The 23375-nt window shown below is 38.8% G+C and overlaps 3 protein-coding genes across 7 annotated transcripts in view; all 3 read left to right on the top strand.

Moving 5' to 3' along the window:
* The first annotated feature begins 293 nt into the window (after positions 1 to 293).
* LOC149654493 (vesicle-fusing ATPase 2-like) lies at positions 294 to 4503 on the top strand. Its single transcript, XM_089846052.1, has 11 exons — positions 294 to 438; positions 851 to 1042; positions 1100 to 1306; positions 1376 to 1474; positions 1532 to 1963; positions 2039 to 2113; positions 2190 to 2543; positions 2620 to 3073; positions 3140 to 3219; positions 3302 to 3550; positions 3673 to 4503. The coding sequence occupies exons 1-11, from the start codon at positions 427 to 429 to the stop codon at positions 3742 to 3744; spliced, it is 2226 nt and encodes a 741-aa protein (XP_089702178.1). The 5' UTR covers positions 294 to 426; the 3' UTR covers positions 3745 to 4503.
* A 1903-nt stretch (positions 4504 to 6406) lies between these two features.
* On the top strand, positions 6407 to 20322 carry LOC149654494 (protein croquemort-like). Of its 5 annotated transcripts, none has more exons than XM_089846061.1 (12): positions 6407 to 6928; positions 10137 to 10304; positions 16367 to 16527; positions 16599 to 16944; positions 17009 to 17150; positions 17214 to 17465; positions 17522 to 17640; positions 17707 to 17780; positions 17848 to 17902; positions 17968 to 18123; positions 18294 to 18467; positions 18783 to 18957. In XM_089846061.1, exons 2-12 carry the CDS (start codon positions 10185 to 10187, stop codon positions 18846 to 18848), a joined length of 1665 nt encoding a protein of 554 aa, XP_089702187.1. In that variant the 5' UTR covers positions 6407 to 6928; positions 10137 to 10184; the 3' UTR covers positions 18849 to 18957. The 5 variants fall into 5 exon arrangements, with proteins under 5 accessions (XP_089702187.1, XP_089702188.1, XP_089702186.1 ...); XM_089846060.1 differs by lacking the exon at positions 18783 to 18957 and adding an exon at positions 18996 to 20322 and having other exon boundaries at positions 6416 to 6662; positions 18294 to 18366; XM_089846058.1 differs by lacking the exon at positions 18783 to 18957 and adding an exon at positions 18996 to 20322 and having other exon boundaries at positions 6417 to 6928; positions 18294 to 18366.
* A 127-nt stretch (positions 20323 to 20449) lies between these two features.
* Positions 20450 to 23375, top strand: part of Rab30 (RAS oncogene family member Rab30) — a 57057-nt gene continuing 54131 nt past the window's right edge. The window contains exon 1 of the mRNA XM_089846066.1: positions 20450 to 20671. The gene's annotated coding sequence lies outside the window, so the exon portion shown is untranslated. The remainder of the gene's footprint in view (positions 20672 to 23375) is intronic.

The raw sequence follows: 23375 nt of genomic DNA on the forward strand, positions 1-23375 counted from the left end.
TTCCAGAGTCATCAGGGGGTCGATGGCCCAATGTCCAGTTTTAAAAAAATCCTTATTTCCCACCCTGGCCTAAATTATTTATATTATTATCACGGAATATCAGCCATGTTGTTGGTGAAACTGCATGGCTACTTTGGTCAGTGATTTTGATGAGATGAGAGCACTGCCCTCACCTAAATGGGGATATCCCATGTTTTAACCTATTTTGCATAATTTTAACATCGAATTTAGACCTACAATTTTTGGGTTCGTTTTAATACCTATCACTCCCAAGACCGTAGTCATTACCGAAATATAGAGGTCACAGCGCATGCGCATTGCAGTGAATGCTGCTTTCCAGGGGAACTTACCACAACCAAAAGTTGAAGCTTTGAATTACCCTCCACATCATCTCCGGGCCTTAAAGAGCCCAAATTACATGAAAAAATGTCCGTTGTTGTAAGTAATTAACTTTAATTAATCATTATTAGCATTATTATAGTCTACACCTGCATAAGAAGTAATTTAAACCCTGAAAGAGGGCTGGAAAATGAGTAAAAACTGTTAAGCCTTTGCTTATCAAAATCCGATGGCATGGCGGGGTGTAGGACTGTAGGGGCCTGCAGGAGGTTGGTTGGGACCCGGGTGACCTAACCCAAGGACTCACCTGCTACTAAAACTGCGAATGCTACACCTTTTATGCATAAATTATAATAAAAATACTCTTTATTGCTTTATTGTCAAAAATTAAAAAAAATTATGAATCATTGTTTGAAGCCATTATTGTTTAAACACCATGATCGGAGATGAGGAGGGGGGGGGGTTAAGTCTAATTAAGCGCGGGGTTTATAATTACAATCTTATTTCACAGAAAATGAAAGTTGCAAAATGTCCATCGGACACTTTATCCTTAACTAATTGCGCAGTTGTAAATGAGAAGGAATTTCCTCAAGACAAAATCCGTCATGTTGAAGTAACAACGGGTGCAAATCACAAATTCATATTTACGTTAAAAACCTACGAAGGAATGCCACCTGGACATATGGGATTCAGTATGCCTATGGTAGGTAATAATGCAGTTAACATTAAATAACTTAAAATTAATCTAAATTAACCTCAGAGAAAATGGGCTGAACTCTCATTGGGTCAATTGATCGAAGTTCGTCCTTACACTTTTGACCCTAATAAACAATATGTTGCTAAAATCCTTTTGGAAGTGGATTTCTTAGAAAAAAAGAGTACTACTACCGAACCCTATGATACTGATAAAATGGCCTCGGAGTTTGCCATGCAGTTTGTAAAACAAGCATTCACTGTCGGACAAATTGTAAGCCATAGTGAATGCATGTTTACCTTAGCATTACGTACATGAAGTTCAACTTGAGTTGAATTTCAGTTGGCGTTCACTTACGAGGATAAAAAACTCTTGAAACTGACCGTTAGAGAGATGGAAGCGGCCAATATGGAAATGAAAGAAGGGGAAAAACCTAGAATGGTCAGTTCAAGGTTAAAAGGTTAAGGTTTTTGGGTTTGAATGGATTGTTTACTTCAGACCAACATTGGATTGGTATTACCAAACTCTTTGGTAGTATTTGAACGAGCTGAAGGGAGTATGTTAAGTCTAATAGGTCAAGCAAAAAGCAAAGAATTCCGTCAGAGTATTATCAACCCTGATTGGGACTTTAACCGAATGGGAATTGGGGGATTAGACAATGAATTCAACGCGATTTTCAGACGGGCATTCGCGTCTCGCGTCTTCCCCCCTGAAATAGTCCAACAGTTGGGCTTGAAACACGTCAGGGGGATCCTTCTCTTTGGTCCACCCGGAACGGGAAAAACATTGATGGCCAGACAAATTGGCAAAATGCTCAATGCCAGGGAACCAAAGATTGTTAATGGACCACAAATATTGGATAAGTATGTTGGAGAATCAGAAGCCAATATAAGGCGACTCTTTGCTGACGCTGAGGAAGAAGAAAAGAGGGTTTGTTTGTTTGTTACCTTCCTTTTTAAGGGGTTAAATGTTAAAGTTAATCGTAATTAACACGCGCGTTATCAGATGGGACCAAACAGTGGTCTTCATATTATAATCTTTGACGAAATAGACGCCATTTGCAAACAGAGAGGTTCAGTTGTAAGTTTATCAAGATGTATTTGCACTTGTCAATCAAGTGTAATTACATCTTGTTGACCGAACTTATTGGGTTTAGGCGGGGAATACCGGTGTTCACGATACGGTGGTCAATCAACTCTTGTCTAAAATTGACGGAGTGGAATCCTTGAATAACATCCTGGTCATTGGAATGACCAACAGAAAGGATATGATAGATGAAGCCCTGATGAGACCCGGACGTTTAGAGGTCCAGATGGAGATTAGTTTACCAGATGAACACGGACGCGTACAGATATTGAATATACACACTGCTCAAATGCGGAAATTTAATAAACTCGCGTCTGACGTTAGCTTAGAGGAGTTGGCCACAAAGACAAAGAATTTCTCAGGGGCTGAGATTGAAGGTTTGGTCCGCGCTGCCCAATCAACTGCCATGAATAGGCTCATTAAAGTAAGTAATTTGGGGGCCCCCCTTAGGCTTACTTTGTTTACAAGAACCCCCCTAGAATTGAATGTCGTGGTTTTAGGCAGCTAGCAAAGTTGAAATTGATCCAAACGCGACGGACAAACTTTGCGTTACCCGACAAGATTTTCTTCACGCCCTTGAACACGATATCAAACCCGCTTTTGGAACCAACATGGATGATATAAAACGCTTGGTATCTCAAGGCGTTACCATCTGGGGTCCACCCATTTCCTCTATTATGGAGGATGGCGACCTCTTCATCCAGTTGACCCGTTCCCCAGACACTAGAGGAATGGTCAGTGTCCTGTTGGAAGGTCCTCCCAATAGCGGGAAAAGCGCCTTGGCAGCCAAACTGTCCATTAGGTCCGACTTTCCCTTTGTTAAATTATGCACCCCTGAGGAGATGGTTGGATACACCGAAACGGCCAAGTGCCAGATGATTAAGAAGGTCTTTGATGACGCATACAAATCCACCCTCAGTTGTATCTTAGTGGATAATGTTGAGCGACTTTTGGGTATATTAACAACTTAATATTAATTAAGTCTGTTATGTTTAATTAATTTCGTTTAAATTTTAAAAGATTATGGGCCAATTGGTCCCAGATATTCTAACTTAGTCCTACAAGCCTTGATGGTTTTGTTGAAAAAAGAACCACCAAAGGTATATTATATACGTTTTTCATACCCTCCTTGACCTTTGACCTCTTTGGGGCAAAGAACAAACCATAACTCTTTAAACTTAGAATCACAAATTGCTGGTTCTGGTAACAACCAGTCGTAAGCAAGTCCTTGAGGACATGGAGATGTTGTCAGCCTTCACTGCTGTCCTTCATGTCCCTAATATATCCCACCCTGATTACCTGATGGCCCTCCTTGAAGAACACGGAGGTTTTAAGAAGGAACAGTTGCAAATGATCCAGCGTAAGATTGGCTCTAGAAGAGTCTTCATTGGAGTCAAGAAACTTCTGGCTTTCATTGATATGGCCAAACAGGTTAGTCTTATCCTACTCAGGGTGGTCACGGATTAGGGAAAACCTTGGAAACATCAGGGAAAAGATTATGGCAATGTTGCGACTAGTTTGGCCAACGTTTTTTCTCGTTTTTCTGTCCTCAGACGGACGACGAGTACAAGGTGGTCAAATTCCTTTCAAAATTAGAAGAGGAAGGTGCTCTAGAAATATCCTAAAGTATTCTTAGAACATCCGTTACTCGTTAATTGTTAACCGTCAGAGAGAAGGACGTCGATCGCGACTCTGCATTCCAATTAATTAATTAATCAATAAATCAATCAAGTAATCTCAATTAAACTTAATTAGGAATCGTCTAGTGAAAAAAAAAACTTCAAAATAATTCATTCTGAATGTTGTAAATTAAATTAACGGGAGAGAATATCAAATCATTTGAAACATTCCTCTTATTCTCTCTCTATCTCTCTCTTCCTCTCTCTTTTAAATTAATTAAGTTAAAAAATTAGTAGGTAGTTAGTAGCGCAAGCCAGACATTTACCGGTGTCACGTTATTTAATATTATTATTATTATTTACTTAAAAATTATCACGATCGTCACTTAGCAACGATAAATAACAAGTTTTGCCTTAAATTGTTATTGTTGGAGTTGATTGTAAAGTTTTTGGTTATTCTCTGACGTCAAGTCATCGCAAAAGTCTAAACGAAGTTCAATTAACTTCGGGAATTGTTGGAGGTTTTGAAAAAACAAATCTGTTAAAACAAATTAAGAAAACATTCCAATTTATTTGTTGGAATTAATTAACTTTATAGTCATTGGCTCGCCCCCGTTCCCTTCACCTTGCCCCATATCCCTTCAATGTTAAGCCTGCCTATGCCTAACCATCTAATTTAATTAATTGTTAAAAAAATATTTATTTGTAAATTGAATTGACGAAAATTATAAAGAGAATAAATACATTTATGTTGAAGGAAGAAAACAGTGTTTTTATTTGAAGTAATTACTAATTAGGCTTATCTTAATTAAATGAAACAGTTAAGGTGTCGCGTAAGTCTCTTGGCGACTTAGAGGGCGCAGTGTAAGAAATAAATCGGGGGGGGGGGGGACTGTTGTGGGTCCCGGGGAATCGTAATTTCGACCAATATAGGGACTTGGCAGTACTACGTCATGCAACGTCAGACTACCTTTACTAGTGCTAAAAAAACATACCAGGAGGAGGAGCTTATATAGCTTTCATTCTGTTAAAAACATACCATAATGGCACTGGGGGTTGAGTTAAGCCCGAATTGCGAAGTCCCTATAGTGCATTGTTGGCGTTCTCCCCCCCCCCCCCCGAGTGAACTTATCAACGACGGACCTTGACCTACTTGGGAGGTAAGTTTAGAATTTTATTGTTATTTATTGATTGGAAAGTTGTCTTTGATTTCCGGTTAGCGACAATGTATCAAAGTTTTTGATACATTTAGAAGTTTATTATTTAAAGTTCCCCTTAGACTCAGACGAGATTCCCACAAAGTCTGCCTGTTGAGGCAACGGAACGGCTTGCCTTTCCTATGCTTGCAATCCGCCAACTCAATCCCGTTTCAATTGCACTTGAAAATTTACCTTTATCATACGTAACATAATCAATCCCCTTATGTTTTTAGTGAAATATCGTGTCGTGTTTGACTTATATCATATATACAATATACTTGTAAGAGAAACCAGTTGGCCGCCTAGGTATGGGTGGGTGTGTTTGAACAGTTGTCTTCGATCTCACGTTAATAATTGAAACTGGGACTCTTCGCCGCCCGTCTATACCTGACTTGTTTATAATAAACTCATGTCTCAGTTGTCGTTAAATCAGAATGCTTAGCAACAATCTCTGGTGGTAACCTCAAGGTCCCAAATACGGAAGTCCTTGTAGACTGTTTAATCTGTCCCCTATAGTCTTTTAGCAGCTTGGTCTTATAATACATATATTCACCCATAATTTCGTAATAATTTTATTATTTGCGGCCCAGTTCCTATTGTTCTGTTCAGTCTTTTAGCAACTTGGCTAAAATTTATTTATAGTAAATGAGTGGCTTGGTTTTTCAGCCAGAGAGCGGAGCCTAAAAATTAGAATTCCCTTATAGTTTTGACGGTGGGATGTCATTATTTGACCTTATTCCATCCCTCCCTAAGATAAACTAAGAGTCCATGGTTAGACCCTCAACTTTATTAAGGACAAAGTTATAAAACTGTCAAAAGAATTGGTGAGAAATAATTGTGACGTAACAAATGTCACAGACGGCCTTTTTAACTAATTTCCTATTCTAAAGTACCTGTAGTTTTTTTTCCCAAGTGATTCTAAGATAAGCGTCCTTGTAATTTTAATTCCACGATTAAAAATCAACTTCCTGCCCTTGATGAAAAAGTAACCCTCCCAAAAATATTAAATTTTTATTCAAAAAACGTTGTTTTCTCGGGCTCTCGGCACGTGTGTTATTCGTGTTAGAACCGAGTCTTAACTACCATTGGTTAAAGGACAATTAAGGCTATCATATCCCCTAAAGTCTTCCCTGGAAGTTATGTGAACCCAGACTTATGACCTTTCAAAGATGGAGTTGACGCGGCCATTTTGTTTTAATTTTCTTTACTTGAAAGTTTATTAATTTGGGGCTTGGGAGAAGATGACAATTAGGGCTAACATATGCTTAAGAAGTTAAGAAGAATTCTTATACATTCAAAATTGGCGCCAACGTCTCCTCCAGCTGTAACGCGAAGTCACATGACCACGCCCTTTAACGAAAGTTTCTATATGTATATATTTTTTATGCAAATCGCGTCGAGCGGTTACGTTAGCTGGTGTCGCTGGCATTATATTGCCTGAGCCTCTCTCAACTAGTTGGAACGCAGCCTGTAGAATATTTCCTCCCACCCTACCGCGGTTTTCGTCTCCCTCCAACCAACTGGAGTCACTCTCTTGTTCCCCGCTGCTGCCTGTCAATGGTATTTATGTGGTGCTCTCCGTAACAGAACTTCTAAGGCAATAATTATCTGATGGTTTGCCAACCCTGGTACAATGTCCATTACGGATCGAGGTTTAAACGCGACACCATCGCAACAAGCCACTCTTGTTCTTATCTATTGGATATAATTTAGGCTTAGCGTACCGTACGTAGTCTTAATTTTTATTTAAAATAATATATAGTCGTCAATTTCCCGCCATTCTTTTACGATTTCGCGCGGAGACTGGCGGCTGGCTGGCTTGTGTCGCGCGCGTGATATTTTCCCGCGCAACCTCAGTACTTATAAAACTGCGTAAACTTTCTTCTTCCGAGGTGCGGAAATTTCCTCGTGTTTCGCGCGCTGTGTTGTTGCTAAGCATCCATTGTGCTGTTAATTATCTTCATCAATTTGATATGAACGCTGTCATTAGTGTAAGTTGATGATTAAAGTCATATGTTTTGAGGGAACACCACATTTGACATTTGACCCATGTACCACGTGTTTTAGAATCTCGTCACGGTCATGGCACCATGTGCTATCTTACACATAGAGTTTAATATAAACCTGCCATTACTGTATTTGCTGGCAGGAAGTTATACAAAGTTGCCAACTGGCACACCGCCTTATCTTCCCTGTAGAGTTTAGTGTAAAACTGCGAGTTTCATATTTTCTTTTGCAAAAACATTGTCCCTTGACCTCTGTAGCTGCGGAGTAATTGCACAACGTGTTATCTACCCATAGAATAGTAACTGCCATTATACACTTTTGAAAAGTTTTTTAATTCTCCGTCCCGCTTTGGTCAGGATGTAATGAGGTCATACACTAGACAGAGTGGCCTCTTCGAAAAGATAGAGTAAGGGCACCCTTGCGTAATCTACTAATCTTCTCAATACGATGTAAGGAAATAGTGCCATAACTGCGTAAAACCTTTAGTGTAACTAACAATACAATAGATATGTAGTTTCTGGCAAAGACTGAACATTGGCGAGTGACAGAAGTAGCTGTCTGTGTTCTTTTTCTTCAAGTTGAATGCCTCACACGTATATTTATTAGTAGGAAAGGAATCCAAATACTTCTTCCTGATACAAGTACAAGTACTTGAAGAAATATAAGCAACCCCTTAGGGAATAGATTTGCTTTTTTAAAGAAGCAGTGTAGGTGTAGAATTTTGTAACTTATTGGAATGGCAGTCGAAGGGTTTCGTTCGAGTGTCAACGCCTTCGTATTCCCCTACAGGTCGCGAAAGGTCAGGCAATGATTTTATTAAGTCTATTTTTTGTTTGATTAGGTCTATTTTATTTTAAACCAAGGCATAGAATCGTTAGTAATTTATTGGCAATCAAAGGGTTTCGTTCGAGGACGATGCCAAGCATTCATTTTCCCCCCATACTTGTCCCGAAAGGTCAAACAATCAATTAATTTGATTAGGCCTATTTTAATTCAACAAAGGCTTAGGTTATTTAATGTTAAATTAAAATAGACTTAGCTCTGAACACGGAAATTTTGTCGAGTCAAAATAAGACCTTTTAGTTTTCGTGTTGGGAAATTAATTGAATATATATTTTGTTTTAATTTATTCAGACCATGTAGTTATTTTTTAGCCACTCCAATCAAAAGTTATCCTTGTATTTTAAACCAACCAACTACTTCTACATTCTTTTTTTTGACGCGCTTAAAACTTATCAAACTCAGCCCCCGTCGTTGCTGCTCGTTGCTTGTTGTTGTAGTTTCCCAATTTGAGGGCCGAACTTGTAAAAGAAACCCGAAAGAGTTACGCAATATTCATTTTGAAAAGAAAGACAAATTAATTGAAAAACTATTCGCCTCTGCTTTTATGTTTTTACATAATATTCTAAAACTTGTTTATCCTAGCTATGGTTTGGTTTATCTTTAAAATCGGCTATTTCTCCTCTTCCCCGTTATTGAGGTTTAAACCAGTTTATAATTACGATACTTCTTATAGACAGACATTGATAACATTCTAAGTAGGCTCCTTGTAAAAAAAAAATAAAGTTGCAATAAATAAAGGGAGCACGTGACATTGTTTGTTTTCCCGCAAATTTAGTGGCGCGTGATAAGTGAAACTTTCTTTCGTTTCTTCTTCACTTTTAGGCCTAAACTTGCACGTGCAATAGTTGCAATTAAAGGGGAGGAGCACGTGCAACAGGTACCACTCCTTCCTCCCCTTTTACTGTATGATTTTTATGGGTTTTCGATTTTTGTTGTAGCCTTGATTTAGAAGGGCGCCGCCATTTTAATAAAAATTAAAGATTCGAAATCGAAGGTCGTTTAATTAGGCCTAGCTCTTTTTTGTATTTCGAAAAAAATAAAACACTTCTCGAGGATTATTTTGAACCCGACACCGTGATCCCGAGATAAGTGATGATCATATACAGTGATAAAAGACACGCTAGAATTTTTTTATCTTGTGTTACTATCCCTTTAAAACCGTAATGCAAGGTTATGCCCAAATACGTATGTAAGGGAGAAAAAAATTGAGAGGGGTGTCTTATGGAGATGGTATCTGTGTCCGTCCATCTCAATTACTCAAATATTATTTCTTCTTTGGGAAATTTCTATTATATCTCGCAAACTACCTTATTAGGGTTGTCAAAATATCCGAAACACATGGAAAAGTAGTTGATTTTGAAAGTCAGCGTATCTTAAAACAGGGTTCATACAAACCTGGAAAACCGGGAAAATTCAGGGAAATAAATAGTTGACAGAAACCTCAGGGAAAATTCAGGGAAATAAATAGTTGACAAAAACCTCAGGGAAAATTCAGGGAAATAAATAGTTGACAAAAACCTAAGGGAAAATTCAGGAAAATAAATAGTTGACAAAAACCTCAGGGAAAATTCACGGAAATAAATAGTTGACAAAAACCTCAGGGAAAATTCAGGTAAATTTCCAATTTTTAGTAAAAATCAGGGAAATTTGCGTCAACATGTTTATAAACATACCCTCCATAGGATTAACATTACACTAAACATTGGAGGCTTATAACTGTGGTTATATTAGAGATATGGGTATGTCCTTTAATTATGTAATAGTCATATTTGCCCCCCTCCCGCCATTCTTGCAATGTACTGTAATAATTGTTAAAAACAACATTCAAATAAAAATTTTTATCATTCAGGGAAAATTCCTTCAAATCGTCAGGGAAAAAACCTGAAAAAAATGTGGCAACCCTAGCTAGCTGTTATGGGAATTTTGAGTTCTTCCAAGTGTCTTAAAGACGAGACGAGACATCTTGCTATGTAAAGAAAGCTAGTAGGTCTTGAAAAGTTCAAACTGTTATCTTTATCAGTTAAAACCAAATTCTGCCGCTCTATCTGCTCTACTCGCGTTGATACGGGCATGACATTATCTCTTCTAAACTTCCAACATAAAAAAAATAGCAATTTCTGTCTTCTTTCTGTGTCCCTCTGTATTGATAGTCGAACTTCGTCTCCATTAACCACCGAACAAACCGATTGTACCTTAAACATCGGAAAAACTTTGATTTAGGAACCTGTTCCTGTTTTTAAGTAGTTTAGGATAATTATATTGTAATTGCGTTTTTTTATTTTTCTTTATTTTCAAGGTCTATCTGAATTATTCTAATAATTTATTGTCTCTTGTGGGTTTCTATTTTAGACGTGACAAAGTTGGAATCGGTGCAGGATATTTTCGCTCAGCTGCGACATGGCACTGACTTTAGCGGCTAAAGTGGGCATCTTGGTAGCGGCCGGACTCTTCTTAGCCGTCTCCGGACTCATCTCTTATCTCATTTTTCCAAAAGTTCTAAGGTGGCAAGTTGAACAGGTAACCTACCTTTAAATATTGGTGATTGATTTGTGGTTGATGTATTTGGTGTCGTCCGGGTTGGATCCATGGAGTCCAGTTGTTCTTAACTGTCTTTATTTTGGACATATCCTATATATGGCCCGTGCCTATATTAACCTATAATTTAATTAAAATATCCTGTATTAAAGTCAATAATTCAAACTTGCCCCGATTATAACTGCCCTATATTATCCTATGGGAGCCGATGTTTTGTCCTAATTAATTTGTGGGACCCGATGTTTTGTCCTAATTTATTTGTGGGACCCGATATTTTGTCCTATATTGTCCTATGAGACCCGATATTTTGTCCTATATTGTCCTATGAGACCCGATATTTTGTCCTATATTGTCCTATGAGACCCGATATTTTGTCCTATATTGTCCTATGAGACCCGATATTTTGTCCTATATTGTCCTATGAGACCCGATATTTTGTCCTATATTGTCCTATGAGACCCGATATTTTGTCCTATATTGTCCTATGAGACCCGATATTTTATCCTATATTAATTTTTGGAACCCGATATTTTGTCCTGTATTATCCTATGGAACCCACCATTTTGTTTTATATTAGCCTATGGGACCCGATAGTCGGTCCTAGATTATGCTATGGGACCCACCATTTTGTTCTATATTAACCTATGGGACCCACCATTTTGTTCTATATGGGACCCACCATTTTGTTTTATATTAGCCTATGGGACCCGATAGTCGGTCCTAGATTATGCTATGGGACCCACCATTTTGTTCTATATTAACCTATGGGACCCACCATTTTGTTCTATATGGGACCCGACATTTTGGCCTATATTAACCTATGGGACCCACCATTTTGTTCTATATGGGACCCGACATTTTGGCCTATATTATCCAATGGGACCCGCCTTTTTTCCTATATCATCCTATGGGACCCGCCTTTTTTCCTATATCATCCTATGGGACCCGACATTTTGGCCTATATTATCCAATGGGACCCGCCTTTTTTCCTATATCATCCTATGGGACCCGACATTTTGGCCTATATTATCCAATGGGACCCGCCTTTTTTCCTATATCATCCTATGGGACCCGATATTTGTCCTGTATTATCCTATGGAACCCACCATTTTGTTTTATATTAGCCTATGGAACCCACTATTTTGTTTTATATTAGCCTATGGGACCCGATAGTCGGTCCTAGATTATGCTATGGGACCCACCATTTTGTTCTATATTAACCTATGGGACCCACCATTTTGTTCTATATGGGACCCACCATTTTGTTCTATATGGGACCCGACATTTTGGCCTATATTAACCTATGGGACCCACCATTTTGTTCTATATGGGACCCGACATTTTGGCCTATATTATCCAATGGGACCCGCCTTTTTTCCTATATCATCCTATGGGACCCGCCTTTTTTCCTATATCATCCTATGGGACCCGACATTTTGGCCTATATTATCCAATGGGACCCGCCTTTTTTCCTATATCATCCTATGGGACCCGCCTTTTTTCCTATATCATCCTATGGGACCCGACATTTTGGCCTATATTATCCAATGGGACCCGCCTTTTTTCCTATATCATCCTATGGGACCCGACATTTTGGCCTATATTATCCAATGGGACCCGCCTTTTTTCCTATATCATCCTATGGGACCCGATATTTGTCCTGTATTATCCTATGGAACCCACCATTTTGTTTTATATTAGCCTATGGAACCCACTATTTTGTTTTATATTAGCCTATGGGACCCGATAGTCGGTCCTAGATTATGCTATGGGACCCACCATTTTGTTCTATATTAACCTATGGGACCCACCATTTTGTTCTATATGGGACCCACCATTTTGTTCTATATGGGACCCGACATTTTGGCCTATATTAACCTATGGGACCCACCATTTTGTTCTATATGGGACCCGACATTTTGGCCTATATTATCCAATGGGACCCGCCTTTTTTCCTATATCATCCTATGGGACCCGCCTTTTTTCCTATATCATCCTATGGGACCCGACATTTTGGCCTATATTATCCAATGGGACCCGCCTTTTTTCCTATATCATCCTATGGGACCCGCCTTTTTTCCTATATCATCCTATGGGACCCGACATTTTGGCCTATATTATCCAATGGGACCCGCCTTTTTTCCTATATCATCCTATGGGACCCGACATTTTGGCCTATATTATCCAATGGGACCCGCCTTTTTTCCTATATCATCCTATGGGACCCGATATTTGTCCTGTATTATCCTATGGAACCCACCATTTTGTTTTATATTAGCCTATGGAACCCACTATTTTGTTTTATATTAGCCTATGGGACCCGATAGTCGGTCCTAGATTATGCTATGGGACCCACCATTTTGTTCTATATTAACCTATGGGACCCACCATTTTGTTCTATATGGGACCCACCATTTTGTTCTATATGGGACCCGACATTTTGGCCTATATTAACCTATGGGACCCACCATTTTGTTCTATATGGGACCCGACATTTTGGCCTATATTATCCAATGGGACCCGCCTTTTTTCCTATATCATCCTATGGGACCCGCCTTTTTTCCTATATCATCCTATGGGACCCGACATTTTGGCCTATATTATCCAATGGGACCCGCCTTTTTTCCTATATCATCCTATGGGACCCGACATTTTGGCCTATATTATCCAATGGGACCCGCCTTTTTTCCTCTATCACCCTATGGAACCCGATATTTTGTCTTATATCATCCTATGGGACCCGATATTTGTCCTGTATTATCCTATCGAACCTTTTACCAAATTATATTTTGTCGTATTTCTGTAAAATTATGTCAGGGCTACTTATGCCATGAATGCATTTTTCTGTCCACTTTGACATAGTATAGTTAAGACATACCAACCAAAGGTTCAACCTGGGTTAAGGTTGCTAGATAGATACTTGAGTTATTTTAGGGTCAAGGTAACCGTTGAAGTTGAGAGAGAGAGAGTTAAGTGTAGTCATAGGTAGAATTTGAACGTCCGTGACCTCCAAAAGCTATTCCAGATAAACGGCTCTTTATCACTTAGTATATCTTATCGCTGAGGTGATTCAAAGTATATATATTTCTGTTGAAATGAATAGCCTTAGTTGTTACTATCCGTGGCTATCCTATTTTAAACCTAGGCCTATTTCGAGTATTACAAAGATAATGTCCTTTTTTAAGTTAAAAATATTCGATAAGAAGAATGAAATGGAATTTAGGAATTGTGAGCGAAACTGTTTCCCACAATTTAAATCTCTATCTTATCATTGGAAAAGCTTGAAGGAAAAAGTAGATGGAGTAGATACCTATAATTTTACCAACCACACACCGGTAACGAAGCCTTCCCAGTATCCTCAGTGGCGTTTTGGTAGGGTCATACAGTACCGAAACGTAAAAGACGCCCCCTGTGTCTTAAAAATAGAAGAAATAGCTTCTGTATTTAAATAACACTACGCGCCAGCACATAACAAACGCCTACCACCACCACAAAGGTCGGGGCGTGCGCGAGGAACTATGGGAGACTTTCACAGCCGCTTGGTAGGGTCATACGGTACAGAAACGTAAAGAACGCCCCCCTGTGTCTTATAAATAGAAGCTAAATCAATAGAACTAGCGTCTATTTCTAAACAACACTACGCGGCAGCGCTTAACAAACGCCTACAACCACCAATGGTAGGGGCGTGCGCGAGGAATTATGGGAGACTTTCACAGCCGCACATCATGGCATAAGAACATTACTACTCCATAACACCTCTCTCTCTCCTTTCAAGATAAAAGGGGGGGGGACATTATAATCTCTTCCATGTCTCCGGACACCACTCGGACGGACACTTAAAAGAAGGCCTCCCATTGCGCCTTTGTCCCATTTTATAGTACTTAACCTCCTAGCAGACCATAAGAGGGTAAAACTGTGCCATACGCTGCAGGCTTTTGTGTCTCGGTACTTAGGGTTGCCTACCCCATGTCGAAATGTGTCTAAACCGAGCCTGAGCGGAAGTTTCGGGAGCATTGAGAGAGACCTTAAAAAGGGTCCCGACAAAGAACAGTTAGAGAGGGCTTGTCTAATTGAATGGGAGATGATGACCTACCAAGAATTTCTTGTGGGTGTTTAAGGCTAATTTCCTCAAAATGAAACCCTCCGTTTTTCGACTCACTCTACAAGTAACAATTATCTGTAAATATAATGATTTCCCCGGACGGTAATGGCACAGCCTTGCCTTTTATTCTTTTATTATTACTACATAAAATGGGTATTGTTGCTGTTACTTCTTTTAAAAGCTCTTTATTAGACATCAGACGTTCAAGTAGTCGGTGGTAGGGACCGCGTTGACTTCTGCTCTGTACAGGGTGTTAATTTTTGGTCCGATAGAAAGATTAAATTGAAATTGAGGTCGTAGTGAACTCCGAAGTTTGACTCTCTCTTTTTGTACTCCCCATTTTATTAAATAAGAAATATTGTATTACGAAATTCAATTCGGAACAAGATGCCCCATAGACAAACGCTATTAACCTGTAATTTTAGTTTCGTTAATACCATCTTAGTATGTCGTAGAACTCACTTATCTTTGATATCTCAATTTCATCAAGTTCGCCATAAGTTCATAAGAATGTATCTTCCATAAGTATGACACTTCCTATACGATTCGTAATGCTACTGAGAGACTTACAGCTCGAGGTAGTTCGAGTGAACGACAAGCGACGTGAATTGAAGTCCTAATACACTCGGTGGTTAATTTTGCAGGACCAAGTTCCATCTAGGTCCTATTTAGTTTGCATTACTAAGCCTTTGACAGCGCCCCAGTCACCAGGCGTATGTCGCTTTACCCCGAATCTATGACCTACCACTCTCACTTCATGACAAGCTCCAGTTTCTAAGTTACCAGTGACAAACTTATGGAATGATCATATCTTATGAACTTATGGTTCGCTTGACAAACTTAAGCCGTGTATAATAAATAAATTGCAGTGATTCAATTGTTACTTCCTCGTTAATATATACATTCTATCTCTATCTTTATCTATTGTGTTTTATTATTACAATTGTAAACAATGGTTTACAATCACGAGTCACTGTTACTACGTCATCATTCCTGAAATTAACGCTATTTTCTAACTTTGTATATTATTATTATTATTACATTAGTCAACTTTGGATTTTCCCATGGATGGGGATTGGGATTAGGGAGGGAGAGAGATGGAAACACTCTGGAGGTTTAGTTGAGTTTGAGTGCATTAGCACCGAACCAAGTACAAGTGCACCTAAAAAACGAGGGGGGGGATGATAGACGCTAGAGGAAAACGTGTGTTAATAATAACCCACAAAAAGTACTTAGAATTCCACCTTGTTTTTTGGTGCTTGCGGCCTCGTTTGACTTACCTTTCATTTCGTCATAGAGCCAACCAGATGGGTTTCAACATGAATTGATTCGGGTTACCTAGGAATATGTTAATGGTACTCCGTGGTGCATTGCCATTGAAATTTATCTAGTTAAAGACAAGCAGCTGCGATTATTATTTATATTGAAAAATCAAATTAATTTCAGCTATAAATTTGAGTCTTAAAAATGATTTCTAATTGTGCTAACTCCGATTTAAATGTTTTGTCGATATTTTGTTTATGTTAAATTGAAATATTTGGTATTCTTGAACAAAGACGACTTGCTACTGTTGTGTTCTCGCCTTATTTCTATGTTCGTTCGTTATAGTTAAAACTGTTCAAAATTGTTCAACTATAGTATTCTAGGAAACATCGAACTTATTCGTAGGCCTAATTATGTTTTAGAAAAGAAAAAAACCAAAAAATCCGGACTTTGTCCTCGGGTTATCTTGACAATTTCGAATTTGTCGCTATTGTTTTATTGACGGATAGGGTATGAGGAAAGTAGTTAAATAAAATCATTAAAAAAGAATTTTGATATAATAATTCCTTATAAAACATGTATTTCAATAAGTAATTACGTCTTGAAATATCCTAAGTGTTTTTGAAGGTCACGGAACTGGATAATAGGTTTAACGTTGTCCTTTTCGGTATGGTTTCAGAAATTCATTCTCAGTCCCGAAGCGGAACCTTATAAATATTGGAAAGAAGTCCCTGTCCCAATCTACGTTCGATTCTATTTCTTTAACATTACAAATCCTGATGAGGTCTTAGCCGGATTCCAGAAGCCCATTTTGGAAGAAATGGGACCGTATACCTTCAGGTAAGCAAGATCAGCTGATCCTTGGTGGAAATCAGCTTACTGAGATGCTCTGAACTTCAATTCAACTTCAGGGAGACGCGGGAGAAGGTCAACATCACGTGGAACGAGAATGGTACGGTGTCTTATCGCCAGATACGTCACTGGTATTTCCAACCGCATTTGACCCCGGGTTCCTTGGATGAAATGGTGACGACTATCAATGTTCCGATGGTTTCTTCCGCCAACCACGTCAAACACGAAGAGGAATTCATGCAATTCGCCGTCAACGCCCTGATAGAGGAATTCAATTACACTCTATTCGTGGCCAAAAGCGCGAGACAATTACTTTTCGATGGATATCACGATAAGTTGTTGGAAATCGCCAAGGAATCTGAAGGATTTGAAGTTCCTTATGACCATTTTGGATGGTTCTACGAGGTAAGACCTACTTGTGGCACTGTAGACGAGTACTTGTATTCCTAAAGACGCTAATTACCTTCAGAAAAACGGTACGGACGATGGTGTGTACACTGTATTCACTGGGGAGAAGGGAATGGAGAATTATGGTTTCATCGATGTCTGGAACGGTAACCGCGAACTATCTCACGTCTGGACGTCACCGTGCAACGAAATCACGGGAACGCGTAAGTACTTATAAGCTTGACCTAAGATGGAACCGCTAATTGATATGATTATGGCAATAACAGCGGGGGATATGTGGCCACCATACTCGAACGCTGACCGAGACGAACTGTTAATCTTTGTCTCTGACGTCTGTCGATCCTTATACGTCACGTACAATGATGAAGTTAAGATAAAGGGTGTCAAAGCCAAGAGGTACTTGGGAGACCACACCCTCTTTGACAATGGCGTCTATAAGACGGACAATCTGTGCTTTTGCGCCAGTAATGACACTTGTCTCCCCGCTGGTGTACTCAACATCTCCGAATGCCAAAAAGGTAAGGCATTGTCCATCAACGTATCCCGTTGAAATCTAACGTATTTTTGGTTGTAGGAGCACCTGCAGTTCTTTCCTACCCTCATTTTCTCTTTGGCAACGCGTCTTTGCTCAATGATTTCGAAGGGTTGAGACCTGACCCTGAGAAACACGCTTTCCTGATGGATCTCGAACCGGTCAGTTCATAAAATAATTAACTTATCATAACTCGTGTTAAGTTGTTTGTTCTTTTTTGTGAACAGCATATGGGAATCCCCGTCAACGTTGCCGCCAGAACTCAAGTAAACATCGTCGTAGATCATATCCCCAATGTAGAGTAAGTAGTAGTTAGAACTATGAGCACTTCATGAAGGTCCAAGTACTTAAAGCTGATTTCGTTGCAGACCATTCGACAGTTTAACTAAACGGACGATTTATCCAATCTTTTGGAGCAGTCAGGTGAGTTAGGCAAACGTCTTTTCCATTGGGTGAATTATTCTTCTAACATGGTTTGAGTCACTTAGACGGCGGAAGTCGCGGATGACATGGCTAAGATGTTAATGATGGTGACGGAGGATGTTCCTCATTACGCCACCGTGGGTTCATTCCTCTTGGTGGCCATAGGAGGACTCCTACTGACATTCACCTTCATTTATACCATCAGGGCGGTCAAAGAAGAAGTAAGTCCATAAAGTTCTTGTCCATTGTCCTCCCAAAGGTTCTTGTCGTATCTGTTTTAAGTAGTTTGTCTAAGGGAAGCCCAGGGTATTACGTTCTTTGTCCTTCTATAATTGTTCTATACGAGTTAGTTCTTTGGCATACGGTATGTCTGATGGTCCGTTGTCTTTAGGCACGTCAAGGGCGGTCGTGTTCTTCCGGTTGCGGCAATCCCTGCAGTAGCATTTACGATTGTTGCCTTAAGGGTGAGATTACACTTTCATATTGCTTAAATACCTTACGCACTCTTCATTGGTATACTTTGCCACCTCCAATGTTGCATCTTCGTAAGCCTTGGTCCATAAAGGTAACCCTTAAGGCTTACGCATTGTTCAGTACTTGTTGAATGTTGACTCCTTTGTACCTTGACCAGTAGATCTTTTGTTCTCGTTGCATTATTGTTAAGTATTACATTGGTATACTTTGCACAATCCAATGTTGCATCTTCGTAAGCCTTGGTCCATAAAGGTAACCCTCAAGGCTTACGCATTGTTCGGTACTTGTTGACTCTTTTGTACCTTGACCAGTAGATCTTTTGTTCTCGTTGCATTATTGTTAAGTATTACATTGGTATACTTTGCCACCTCCAATGTTGCATCTTCGTAAGCCTTGGTCCTTAAAGGTAACCTTAAGGCTTACCATAAGCATTGTTCGGTACTTGTTGACTCCTTTGTACCTTGACCAGTAGATATTTTGTTCTCGTTGCATTATTGTAAAGTATCATCCTGTTTCGCGCCGCTTTCTTTGACATTGGCTTAATTGTACTTGCGGCTTTTTGATTAGGGAAACCCAAGGCTTATCTCTTAAGGACCACCATTTAATATTTGCATTACAGAAAAGAAGCGCGCCACCAACGTACAAAGCAGTTCGGGTTATAAACTCGGCGACAAAGAATATCGAGCTATAAAGCCGACAATCGTCGCGTATTCGCCCGTGCAAAGACAAAGGCTTAACGATGAAGGAGACGCCCCCGTGGAACTAACCACTCCTCTGAACCGAGCCTAAACTTTCTCTCTCTTTCTCTTTCTCTTTTTGAGAGAAAGGAAACTTTATACATACTCCTTTAAGTACTTTGAAGAAATTGTTGCGCGTTCGCATGCAGAGGCCACAACGAGACAGACAGTATTAACTTAACTACGTTTCCAGCCACCATGGATAAATAAATTAGGCCTAGGTTCGTTTTAAAAACAGTATTTTAAGCCTAATCTTAGTTTATTTCAACTGGCCGACAAGTGCGCGATTAATTGACAAAGGCTTATAGGTAGCCTGTGCGCGAATAATTGACGAGTCTTAACAATTTAGTGCACGAATAATTATTTGACAAGGCTTAACGAAAGAGCGGGAAAGAGTCAAAATATTTTTATAAGATGGCATGGTCAGGTGGCCATTTTGTTTTTTTGGTAAGTTTTTGAAGATTCAGCGCGCTGTTTTCGCTACTAGTCAACGTGGCGTAAAATTTGGCGCCAAAATGTAAAAGTGAACGCGACCAATCAAAATATTCGTTGTGCCTTAATCACAAATGAAAGAAAAAAAAATAATGTATTTTTTATATATATCTATATAATCGACCATTTACTCAACCTTGATTGAATTGAACCTTGACCTTTTAAAGCCCTGGATTCATTCAAACTCAAAAAAAAAGGCGGGAGAAGAATAAGCCTAGATCTCTCAATAATTTGAATTAGGCTTAGCTATTATATTAAACTATGTATATGAAAGGGGGGGTAAATATGAAAGGCTTGGACATAAGCCATTTTTCCCCCGTTAAATTTCAAGGCATTCTAAGAGTGCAACGCACTTATACATACACTCGCTCATTAATAATGTACAAAATTTTAATCAAAAATTACAAGAAAAGATGCCATATTATTATATCCGTTAAATATATGCAAATTATATGTCTCTCTATAGTTAAAAGAAAGTCAATATTGCTCATCACGTGACCCTCGCACGTGACACACAAATATATATATATAAAATGATCCGCTTTATAAATGAAAACGAATTATATAAAGACAAAATTACATTCCAATAATGAACGTAGTTTTGATTTATAATAAATAAAAATTGACGCTAATTATGTTGCTTTAAAAGTACAAAAAGAACCGGTTTTTTTATCTTCAAAATGAAATAAAATTTACACGCATTTTTTGATGAAATAATTTGTAAATTTTGTAATTCAATATCACATCGTCTGCTAAGCCAGAGCAGCTTGTATCGGTGAGCGCGTGATCGAGTGGGCTATGGTTTTAGCAGTAAACTTTAGCGAATAGCGCGGGCTCCACCGGTTTCGAACTTACGATGCCGTTCTTTTAGTGCCTTCGTTAGTTGCAAGATTTACTGATCATTTAACGTGTAATTAACTATTTAGTAACTGTAGTAGGTCTGTTGGAGACTTTTCTAAAGAAATGAAACCGGGTTTGAACATATATTCCAAGGCTAATGTTACAGCCAAGGCTTTGCGCAAATACCCAATAGTAAAGACTGACAGAACGCCATTATCAGCAGTGGGTGAGTACCAACATTTTCGTACCTTCTTTTGCAAACTGCAAAGTAGTTTTCTGGCAACACTTTTCGCGCACCCCTTTGTGCTTTATTCCATCTTAATCCCGGGCTTCCATGACATATCTATGGATGGTAGATTAGTTGTAGCTCGATAAGGAACTATCTTCAGTTGGTGATCAATGACCTTTTGACCTTAGTCTCGCCATATTTATCCTAAGTTAGAAGTACTTCCGTCTTGAAGACCATCTCCCCCATGGTAGCTCTTTAAGTGGAAAATCGTGTTCCATCCAATTAGTCAAATTTCAGACATTCCTAGGCCTAGTTGGACAATGATAAGATTGGACTAACGCGCGCTAGAAACATTCAGGAAGGAAATGCGGGTACCGATTCATTCTGGGATTAAAAGGCTACGTCTACAAATCAGGCTAAATATAACATCCGATTTAAGGAAATCTCTCCTGGGTATCTTCTGCCGCCTTTATTAAAGGGAATATCACCCACAGTTTATTGTTAATTGGACAGAATGTTTGTCCTTTATAAGAAAGAACGTTAGACTCCCTTTAAATTCGTCTTCCTCGAAATTAATTGCCCACTTTAAAATTTAACTTCCTCTTCTTATCTCAAGTTTAAAGGCGGCCGGGGGAAGGAAACCGGACCGGAAATGACCTTTCTCTCTTATATTTACTTCCGATAATCACTTCTTGAAACAATTTCATCCTTAAAAAGACTCATTTATAGCCATGAATCTTCGGGAAATGAGCTCGTTTCAAGGATACAATACCCTCTTAATAAATATTAGCTCATATTTACTTCCGATATCCTTACTTCCGTTTCGGTTTAGACCGACCACCCACTGTCGTTTCGTGTCTAGGTAGCGAAACGGTTGGTTGCAGGCTTAGAATGGGTCGATTAAAGGCTTGGGGATGGTAGTGTTGTGGAAGATTGCGATGCCCCTTAAAGCGTGAATAATTTTAAATTGAAAAATATAACGGAAGTGGATTTTGGGGGAGGAAAGGGGTTTAAACAAACATTTGTGAGCTGAGGTATAGTAAGATAAATTGAAACACGTTGAAAACGAACAAACCAACCATCATTGTGTGTGTGCGTGTCTGTTATTTGTCTAGAAAAATGGGATTCTTGTTCATTTTTCGGTTCGCTTTTGTATTTCTAAGATGAAAAAGGATACAAGCAGTGTGGTTTTTATTGACTTTGAAAATTGCATCCCGATTCTATTTATGTGTATTTATTTTTATTCATTTTATTCAATTCTACCATGAATGTAAAATAGTACGTATTTGCAAAAAAGTCCTTCAGTCCCAACTTCGCACCCCCTATAACTCTGTTAGGGGTCAAAGTTCACCGCGGTAGTCCAATTATGGGGGTGTCGCAGAGGTCATAGGTCACGGGGGAACGTATAAATAATAAATATTTGTAAGATACCTTCAATAACAACTTTGCACCCTGTTAGATAAAAATATACCGGGATGTACTTTCAAGAGTTGTCGTAACTTAAGTATTTAGAGGTCAGAGGTCACGGGGACCCATCAGGAATTGATACTGCAACAGTGGTCAACCTTTAGAGGTCGTACCTTTAATTTTAAACTAGAGAGAAGATCTTTTAAGGGTTGTCAATGCAATGATAGTAAATACTCGAGGTCAAAGGTCAGGGAATGAATATTTTCTTCCATAATTCAGTGTCCGATAAATAGGAGGTGACATTTGTGTTTAATTAAGATACCCCAAAAGATACGGCTTAGAAACGAGGTCACGCAATTGACACTTTGAAAAATAATAATTTATCAAACCATACCATACCATATACCCTCTTTTATTTTACATTGATTTTTAATGGCCCGGTTTGAAGCTATGATAAAGGGCGGCAAGTGGATGATACTGTCACGAGGCCTACAAACAACAAGATATCACTTCTTGGTATAAAGTTATAACTTTATAAAAAAAATATATAAAAATATAGGAAATGAGTTTTTAGGCTATGGATATGAGTTCATGAAATTTCCATCAAATTCAAACGTCAGTGACATTTAAAGTAAATCAGTTTTGAATATAAAGTGAAGCGCTACGCCAAAAAAAGGAAGAAAAATTTCACATATACATTTTTGCCTCAACCTTAACAGGAAATTGTCAGGCAAAGTCATCGGCGGCATCTTCATGTCAAAAGAGATATTGAAAGAGAGTCACTATCCCATACCCTAATTTTTATATATACACGTGACGTAATGCCATTGCCTTTTGACAATTTAAAATTCGTTTCATACTCCCTTTATGAAAGAATTCGGATATTTCCATATTTCGATTACTTGCTTTAACGGAGTTTGGAATTTGGATGACATGGGTTTCTTGGGAGGGGAGTTATGTAAAGGAAGAGATGCGTATGTGTATATTAACAGATTTTTTGACATGTGGGGGCTTGACTTACTTACCTTTATTAGCTTATTTTTACCCCCATATTATTCTACACTGAAAATAATAAAAAATAATAATAATAAATGACTAGTTTCAGTACCCCTTTAATAATTCGTATGATTTAAAGTGGTACTGTAACGTTCTTATAGTATCTATTCACGTTTAACCTAACCTACCTTAGAGGGCGTGCTTCCGCCCCTATGTGTTGGTTTCTCTTTAAGAAATTAATGTAATAGTCTATGTACAGCCTATTACTTAACGCCTTTGACGAGTTTCAGTACCCCTT

This window comes from Phalangium opilio, unplaced genomic scaffold (genome assembly GCF_054372755.1).
Source record: "Phalangium opilio isolate 3A_F unplaced genomic scaffold, DU_Popi_V2 ptg000079l_1, whole genome shotgun sequence".
Classification (NCBI taxonomy): Eukaryota; Metazoa; Arthropoda; class Arachnida; order Opiliones; family Phalangiidae; genus Phalangium; species Phalangium opilio.